The sequence below is a fragment of the Anguilla anguilla genome, chromosome 1 (genome assembly GCF_013347855.1).
Source record: "Anguilla anguilla isolate fAngAng1 chromosome 1, fAngAng1.pri, whole genome shotgun sequence".
In the NCBI taxonomy this organism is placed as follows: domain Eukaryota; kingdom Metazoa; phylum Chordata; class Actinopteri; order Anguilliformes; family Anguillidae; genus Anguilla; species Anguilla anguilla.
In genome coordinates this window covers 73,702,595-73,711,921 of record NC_049201.1, presented here as the reverse complement: position 1 = coordinate 73,711,921, position 9,327 = coordinate 73,702,595, and the positions used below count along the sequence as shown (strand labels likewise).

Sequence of the window (9,327 nt, the reverse complement as noted above, 5' to 3'; positions counted from 1 at the left end):
AATTCTGTAATCTTTCGCAGCGTTCACTGGTTGCCAAATTAACGCCCTCCTTTCAACTTCAATATAATGTTTATGAATGCACCTCACCTGCGAGCTAAGTCCATAATTTTATAGGAGCGTTTTGTTACTTCTCATTGGTGAGATGATAGCCGTCGTTAAGGTAAAACGCTAAACAGCAACTTAAATATTTGAAGAGAAGCTTTTTATTATTTTAAAGTGGAAAATTAGGGATTTAAGTTTCCAGGTGTACACCTTCATAAAATTATTGCTGTGCCCTTAAAACTCTCCACTTTGGAAATCAATTATTAAAATTACGATTTAGAAGGAACCATGCCAAGGAACCATTATTATTATTATTATTATTATTATTATTATTATTATACAGAAAAAGATGAAGAAGAAAATAAAAATGACCCCATATATATGTAGACATCATTAACAAGAAAAACAGCCAGTCACTATAAGAACATTGTTGATGGAAATCCACCCTTAAATCAAATGGTTTTATTGGTTCAAATTCACAGTCACAGCATTTCTAAATCATCATGCAATTATTGAATTGTCATTATTATATTACATCTGTCAAACAGAAGTCTCAGCAGGGGGTTTAGGCAGCAAAACTAGTTCATTAAAGTTGTATGAAATGAGCAGAAAAGTGGCTTGTTGCCAAAGATAATTACCAAAGCAGACTTGTAAAATATTCATTTATCTTTCTCTCTGAGGAGTCTTACAAAATCTCTCTTGCACTCCCTCCAAACTAGACTATGCACCTCCTATGCACTGACTGCTCATCTTCCACCACTCATCTCCACGCCTCCTTTACGGTTTCTCCAGCTGAAAGTCTTCCCCTTGCACATTGTCCACATCCTGGTAGGGGCTGCAAACCTGGGAGCGCTGGATCTGGTGGTAGGTGGAGGTGAAGTCGTCCAGGTTCAGTCCCTACAAATGGATATGGGGAAGGGGGGGGGGGGGGGATGAGAAGAAGCACACTTTGCATTGAGTCATATTTATAGTGCAATTGTTTCTTTGGCAGACCACTTTTGTAACAATGATTTACAAGGGCTTATACGACTCCGAATTAAAATGAAAAGGTTAGCTACAAGAGCAATGTAGACAGTAACATGTCAGATGATAAGTACATAGCTGGAGGAAGTCACACCATAAGTGAATAAAGTTCAACAGTAAGTCCAGGCACACTTTATGCAAAGATTGCAGCACTAATTAATATCTCAAAAATGAAAACAATAAAATGCACTATATGACCAAAAGTATCTGGACACCCCTTGGTTTGGGGCTGTTTTTCATGGTTTGAGCTAGTCTTCTTAGTTCCAGTGAAGGAAAATCCTCATTCAAGACAGCAATCACATTTGAGACAATTCTGTACTTCCACTGAAGCTTAGGGACGGCCCAAGCCTGTTTCAGCGTGAAAATGCCCATGGGCAATATAAAAATGGTTTTGTCAAGAACGGTGTGCAAGTACTTCACTGGCCTGACCTCAACTCCATCCAACACCTTTAAGATCAGTCTGAAAGCCAACTGTGAGCCAGGCCTAACCGCCCAGTCAGTGCTCAATCTCACTAATGCTTTTCTGGCTGAATGGAAGCAAATCCCTGCAGCAATGCTCCAACATCTAGTGTAAAGCCTTTCTAGAAGAGTGGGGGTTGTTATAGCAGCAAAGGGTGGATCAACTCCACATTAATGCCCATAATTTTGGATGAGATGTTGTATGTAAGGTGTCCACATACTTTTGGTCATGTAGTGTATATCGGTAAATAAGGTTTATAATTGCTTTATATGTGCTATTCTGGACATGTGGCAAGATTGTGTGCGAGCTAGAGAGAGAGAGAGAGAGGGAAGAGATCCAAATATGCACCTCGTAAATGTTCTCTTCCTCTTCCGTGTTCTTCTTCTTTTCCAGCTCATTGAGTTTCTTTTTCTGTGAAAGAGAACGAGAGAAGGTGAGGAGAAGGTCGCCAACACCCCCCCCCCCCCCACCTCCCCAGTAGCAAAGCCCCATTTAATTTCATACACAGTAGCGGCGCCATGCCACAGTCATTCCTCACAGTGATTCTGGTGCAATGACAGGGTCACAGTGCATGGGGGCGTGAGTCCCTGTGCCATAGGGGAATCCTGTATTTCACTGCAGTGCTAGAGCTGGACGCTGCTTGCGGAATGGCTGTGTCCTCACCTTGAACAAAAGCGGGATTCCGGGCACTAGCACACACAGGAGGAGCAGGATCGCCTCGGTCAGGATGATCCTGTTCTTGGCGCTCTCGCTGATGTTCAGAATCTTGGACGTTCGCACTGAGAGGAAGGAAGTCTTGTTCAGAGACCCAAGGGCAGCCATCATGCTAACTTCCTGGATCTCAGACTACCGCTATCAATGGCATGGCTAATGGGAGTATTGGAGTACACTATGAGGCAAGTTAACAGTGGAGTAACGTCTTTTTGACGCCAGATGTTGCGAGTTAGCAAATTTAAAAGTTTTTTAACTGCACTTTTTTATGCCGAGTCATAGGAAAAGCTTTCTAAGTTAATGCAGTCTGTTACCCATAGCAGCGGTCTGTAATTCGGTAAACACCAAACCGTAATTTGGCGGGATGGCATACCCGCCATTCCAATATCATACCATAACATGCCTGAGGTGGCCAATCAGAATCAAGCATTCGACAAAGCCGCGTAAATACGGAAGATAAAGTTGTAAGAATCTTGCGCTCTGCGCGGGGTTGCCCCACCCCCCGGCTCCACTTACTGTAGACCTGCAGGTAGGTTCCGTGGGTGTAGGTGTGGGGATGCGGGCCGGTGCCGCTGAGGAGGCACCGGTAGAGCCCAGTGTCATTCGGGTGCACCTCTTTCACCTCGAGCATGTGACACGGTGTCCCATCACGCGTTACGTTTTTTTTGGGCTGACTCAGCCTAACTTCGTCGATCTCCACTTTGCGAGTCGTGCTGTTGTAATTGGTCCCGTTGTTCACGCGCCCGGTGACAGTAACCAGCCATGTGGGCTCAACCGTGGACCCGTTATAACAGCACAGCAGTTCAGCTCTGCTGGAGACCTCGGCCCGCAACAAAGGCTGATCTTTGTAAAGCGTAACTTTATCCAGGTTGCCATGGGTAACATCTTTGGGAACAGAGGGTCAGTACAGGGAAGTAAGAACAGGATCAGGTGATAAAAAGCTTAAATGTGTTTAATCTAATCTAATCCAAATTCTCCATCGTACAAAGCTTACAATATGAACATTACATCTGTGAAAGACCGGGCCTGTCAGCTTCACAGTAACACCATATTATCACAGCACACTATACTGAAGAGTCACTGCCAGTTTGAGCCCAGGAATCTGTGAAGTTTGTTCAGTTCACAGATTCACTTAACACGTTAAAACGTGCTTTAATCACATGGGAAATGACTTTGGCACAAATAAGATGGTACAGTATGTGCCACAGAACGTACTGTATATGCTGTTAAGTGCTTTAACAATTAAAGAACAAAATGAGTTTCAGATATAAAGAGAGATACACATGTTTTACAAAGTTGCTTTGAATGTTTTACCTTTTCTAATCTTATCTTTATATTTTTTAACATCCTGTTATTTACTATACTCTTTTAACCTTGTATCTGTGTCTGTTCTTCTGTTTGGCCCTCTTTCATGCTGCTCCTATTTTCATGCTAATTTATTCATATACTTTGTTTTAATGTGTCCCTTAAGCTGTCGTCTGCATCTTGTATTATTTTATTGCTTTGTATGTGTGTAAAGCACTTTGTAACTTTGTTTTTGAAAAGTGCTATACAAATAAAGTTTCTTCTTCTTATTATTATTATTATTTTTATTATAAAGCGAGCATAGGAATACTCCCTCTTAAACCTATAAGTAGAAAGAGGAAGAGATGTTGATATGACATCTGTTCTGAGAGGAGATGAGCTTCAGTGAAGCAGAACATAGAAGTTACAGAACGCAGTGAACATTGTAAAAGCTGCTCATAGTTACATTTTTATACCCATTCCTAAGTTTTTGTAAAGCATCTTTTGTTTCAACAATGTTGCTATTCCTGCCTGTTGGTATAATTTTAATTTTTTCAGCCGCAGCAAATTGTTCATGTAGATGTTGAGCAGCTGTCGCGATGTTTTCCCTCACATTACCTAAATACAGCATCATAAACTCCTGCTATGGATTCATTCTGTGAAACCGACGCCAAAATACCACTCACCAGCGCACCACAGAAGGAGGAGGATGCTTCTGAGGATCATCTTTTCTCATGAAGTTCAAGTTCACTTTTGCAATGGCAGAAGTGAACAGGTGCGAAGGGTCCTGCTCATTTCTCTCTCAGACGCTGTTTCCTGCGTCGCTCCCCTTCTAATACGGTCCCTATGGCTCCTCCCCTCGTTTGCGTATGACTAAGCCGTCGCTTTCAGCCCTGTCCTTCCTCTCTTTTCCATCACCCTCATCCCTCTTTACATTCTGGCCCCTTCCTCTTCCCTCCCTGCTCCCTCCCTGCTCCCCTCCGTCGCTCTCCCGTCACCCCCCCTTAGTCCTCATCCCATCCCATTATCCTCACAGGCTGACCCAAATTCCCCCGCGCCCTCCTTGGTTTCTCCTCGCGTCATTTGCATCTCTTCACTCCTAGGGCCACGCCCACTCTCTCTGCAACTACAGCGACAGGCGATGTGCTTGAATGACCTCGATGAAACACCATCATCATCACCCACACTGCCGCCCCCCCCCCCCTTCTCTTCTCTCAGCTGGTACTTTAACAGAAGTATAACTTCCTCTCGACCCCTGGTCCTCTAATAGAGCGCTGCCAGCTCTTGTACCTTTTCTCCTTCCCAATTCCTTTTCGTAAGGGTCTCACTTCCATCGAGACACAGTTGATCGATTCAAGGTCAGTCGGGCTAACGTTAACTGACCTTTCCAAGTGGTGCGGAACGACGGACGTCAGGAACCCCCGTTTAAAGTTAAATGGCTGCTGGCATCGTTGTGAAAACCTGTTTGTGTTGTCATACCTCGTTAAGCAGATGCGATTGTCCGTGTCCCTGCCTCTTAAGAAATGTAACCTGCTGGAAAACTTTGCCAGATGGGAGGAATTTGGAACGAGATTAAAATGACCTAATTCATCCCATGATTGGCCAGCTGTGCACCAAAGTTTGAATGCCAGTGGAAAAATGTAGCGCTGCTATTTTCTTCTCCACTTTTTGCAACATGATGGTTGGGCTACGTGTGGTGAGACAACATGGAGCAGCCAGAGCCATGCAGCTCATCCCCATAATGTGAAAACAGCAGCAGATTTTTTTTTTTTTTGAAAACACCACACAAGATTAGTGTTAGTCCTCTGGATCGTGTCAGTCACAAAGATACATGGAAGTTAATCAAATCACCATAAACTTTTCTTCCCTCAAGGGTACAGCAGTGGAATCAATCAATGGAACAATTATTTGAACCAGATTTGAACCTGCACCCCCCACCCCCTCCCCCGTCCCCAGATAATTTATAGCTTTTATACCAAATTTCTCAGTTTGTGAATCCATGTTTATATCATTTTGTTTTGTGCCGTTACAGCCTTGATACACAATACACAAATCCTGTTTTAATGACTGCTTGAGCATATCTAAATAAATCCTCTCTGATATATACAGCTCATTAATTTGGCTTGCTATTCTGTAAAGCGTCTTTGTGACAGTTCTCTGCAAAATGCGCTATACAAATAAAATGAATTAAATCCTAGGCCTATTTTGAGTTATTCTTTTCATAGGCCATATACTAGATTTCAAGCTTATCAGTTAATTATTAATCGATTAACGGGCGCGATGGTCATTTTAAAGTATTCCACAAAATTTGTATCCCTAATTACAACACTTCTTCACCCTGTAGCCCATCCTCTACCATTACTCCCCTCCACGTTATATGTGAAAGGGAATGAAAGACATTGACAACAAAAGGTTGAACGTTTTCCAATTTATTTAAAAAAGAAAATAATAGTTAAAAAACGTACCTCAACTCTTTTAAGTATACATAATCTTTTAAAAAAACAACCCTCTTACACAATAAAATCAAAGCCCAAATACACAGTATAGTTCTTGTATATTCATATAGATAGATAGACACGTGCTGGGCACCTCAGTGCAGTGATCAAGGCTTGATCTGTACTAAACACCTTCTGGAGACAATTTAACTTGGTGGACAAGATCACAAAAACACACCTGGTGTGGCAAACGGCTGTTACATGTGAGACCAATCCCATATTGTTCATTTGAAATGGGGGGGGGGGGCTCGATCCATGAAAAAACAGCCTGGACCTTAGAACCAATCACTTTTGACCTTTTACAGCCCAAATCGTTCATAACAGCAGAGGAACGACGGCGTTCACCAGAAAGCCCTTTGAAAAGAATCGAGGTTGATCACTAGACAAGGCACCCTTCTCTATAAATATATTCATACATACATATCGCTATGTATTCGTATATGGGATACATATGGGGCGAGAGAGGGAAGAGAGATGCAGAGACAGCGCTAGCTCTGGCCCCCAGCAGTCTGATCCACTGCAGGTCTGTCCAAACACAGACAGACAGGAACTGCATAGCAGGCCTTACGCACCGAGCAGAGGGGGAGAGAACAAACAGGAGAGTCCGCACACAGTCACACACTCACACATATCACACACACGCAATGGGACACACACACACACACACACACATACATATAACACACACACACACACACACACACACACACACACACACACACACACACACACACACACACAGGCACCCATGTGCATGCATGCAACCCAATTGTGCACATGGACATGAACACGCACGCACGCACGCACGCACGCACGCACGCACGCACGCACGCACGCACGCACGCACGAGGACACGAAAGTGAAGAGTCTCAGACCGCTGGGCGAGGTGAAGCGAAGCGAGTCTCTCTCTCTCTCTTACCTGCCAATGCATAGCACATGCTTACTTCGCTTTGCTCAAACAGCCAATCCCACCCGATAAAGCCAAATAAAAATAAATAAATTAAAAAAAATACAAAAACAAAAGGGGGAAACGGGGAAAAAAAAAATACAGTAACATTGTGCGATTACGAAAAGCGAACGGAACAGAGGAAGGAGGCACCTCTCCCTGCGCGGAGGACAGAGGAGGACAGAGGAGGAGAGCGAGACTGAGCGAGCGCGTCCCACACAGACAGGCTGAGATGTACAGACACGGACAGACAGAAAGACAAGAAACAGACAACCCTGACGAAAAAACAAAAGTTCTGAGAATCGATTTGGTTGCATTTTGCCCCGCCCCCTCCCCTGTCACGCAGGGCAGGCTGAAAGGGTAGGGGGGCAGGAGGCCAGGAGGAGAAAAGAAACCAAAGAAGAAGAGCAGGGAGCGGTAAAAGGCAGCGCTAAAGCTGAACTAAACGCGTCTCCTGTGACAGGCGCCACCTACAGGCCATCAAATAACAATCGCAGCGCCAACAGCGTAGCCGCGCAGCAGGGTTAGCGGTTTCTACGGCAATGAGGATGCATAATTCATAACAACTGCAGCAATATTCATTACAGTACTAGCAATAAAAACCCAAAACCGCAGCCTCCGTTCCCTTTCCAGACTCCAGAGCCGAGTTCTCAGTCCTTCACGGCTTAAAGCTGTGAATGGTAGGAAGGGGGGAATGTCTGTTCATGTGACATCACTGCCTCGCGGTGTAATGCCTGTTCATATGACATCACTGCCTCGCGGGGTAATGTCTGTTCATGTGACATCACTGCCTCGCGGTGTAATGTCTGTTCATATGACATCACTGTCTCGCGGGGTAATGTCTGTTCATATGACATCACTGTCTCACGGTGCTACCAGACTCACTCATTACACTCATTAGTAATACATTAACACTAATACTTCAGTCCATTCCACTGTGGTGACTGAAGCAGATGCACCAATTACACTGTCCAAGTCAGTGAAGTGTACAGTATAGAGTAAGGGGTCCCCAGTCTTATCCGAAAAGGGCTGGTGCAGGTGCAGGTTTTTGTTTTGGCCCAGCAATAACAAATTAACTGGTCTTCAATCATGACCTTGAAAAGTACAATCAGGGGTCTTAGTGCTGGGCCAAAACACAAATCTGCACCCACATCAGCCCTTTTAAGATATGATTGGGAACCCCTGCTATAGGCCGACAAGGGCCAGTGCACAGCAGTACACAATCCTGCCATAGGGGGGAGCTCTAGAGCACCACGCACAGCCACACACTGTGTCGATTAAACCCAGCAACCACGTTACGAATCTGTTACACGGCTGAAAACTTATGGATCTGTTACACTGCTGAAATCCAGTATACTGCCATCCACCTTCACTATATGTTTGCTGAAACGAGACAGGGATTCAGTTAAACAGCCCTCCCTAGAGACTATGGATAAAAACCAGCATTCAAGCCAGCTCTGATACAGCAGATGGTGGGGGGGGGGGGGGGGGGGGGGGGGGGGGGGGGGGGGGGGGGGGGGGGGGGGGGGGGGGGGGGGGGGGGGGGGGGGGGGGGGGCGGGGCGAGGGAAAACCGCACACAGTGACGGTTTAAACACAGGGAACGGGCGAGGAGCAAAGAGGCGTGTGCGGCTGCAGGCGTGCCACAGTGTGAGGAACGGGCCCGGGCCAGAATTCCGCTCTGGAGTGTGGAGCAGGATCGACCGTCTCTAAACGGAGCACCGCGGCTGGGCTTCTACACAACAGCAATACTTCCTGATTCAGTAGAATCGCAGACTTCTTTCGCACGGATATAAGCTTCATAACATCGAAACAATAACTTAAAATAAAAACATTACTGGTACACACCTTCCCTGTCTTTGGTCCTGCATGGAATCTCTACATTGGAATGAAAAACTACAAAATAAATGCAATAAACACAATTTGTAACCAGGCAAATAGATATTATGAATACAAATATTGCTATAATTACGAAAAATATTTTATTCCAGCTAAAAGTGTATTTGACAGCATATAAGCCTAATTACCCTCCCCTCCCCACCGTGTAACCATATTTTCCCTCTTTATATTTCCCTGTTTACCCTCTTGTGGGGTTAAGTTAGGTGCAATAAAGAGGTCTGGCTTTAACATGCTTTTAAACTGCCTGTGTGTTACTGTACAAAGACACAGACGCGTCTGTCTGTGTATCTGGGCATGCATGCGTGCGTGTGCGTTTCTACACATCAGTGTCTGTCTGCATGCATGCGTGTGTGTGCACGGGTGTGCGTGTGGTTATGTGCATAGGTCTGAGCTGGTAAGTCTGTGTGAGTGTGTGTGTGTGTGTGTGTGAGTGTGTGTGTGTGTGTGTGAGTGTGTGTGTGTGTGTGT

At 44.9% G+C, this 9,327-nt stretch overlaps 1 protein-coding gene across 1 annotated transcript; it reads right to left on the bottom strand.

Annotated features, from left to right (window-relative positions):
* Positions 1 to 465: 465 nt before the first annotated feature.
* Positions 466 to 4,455, bottom strand: cd79a (CD79a molecule, immunoglobulin-associated alpha). Its single transcript, XM_035422901.1, has 5 exons — positions 4,207 to 4,455; positions 2,753 to 3,121; positions 2,189 to 2,304; positions 1,874 to 1,936; positions 466 to 939 (listed from the first exon to the last, which is right to left on the bottom strand). Exons 1-5 carry the CDS (start codon positions 4,244 to 4,246, stop codon positions 820 to 822), a joined length of 708 nt encoding a protein of 235 aa, XP_035278792.1. The 5' UTR covers positions 4,247 to 4,455; the 3' UTR covers positions 466 to 819.
* Positions 4,456 to 9,327: the final 4,872 nt, after the last annotated feature.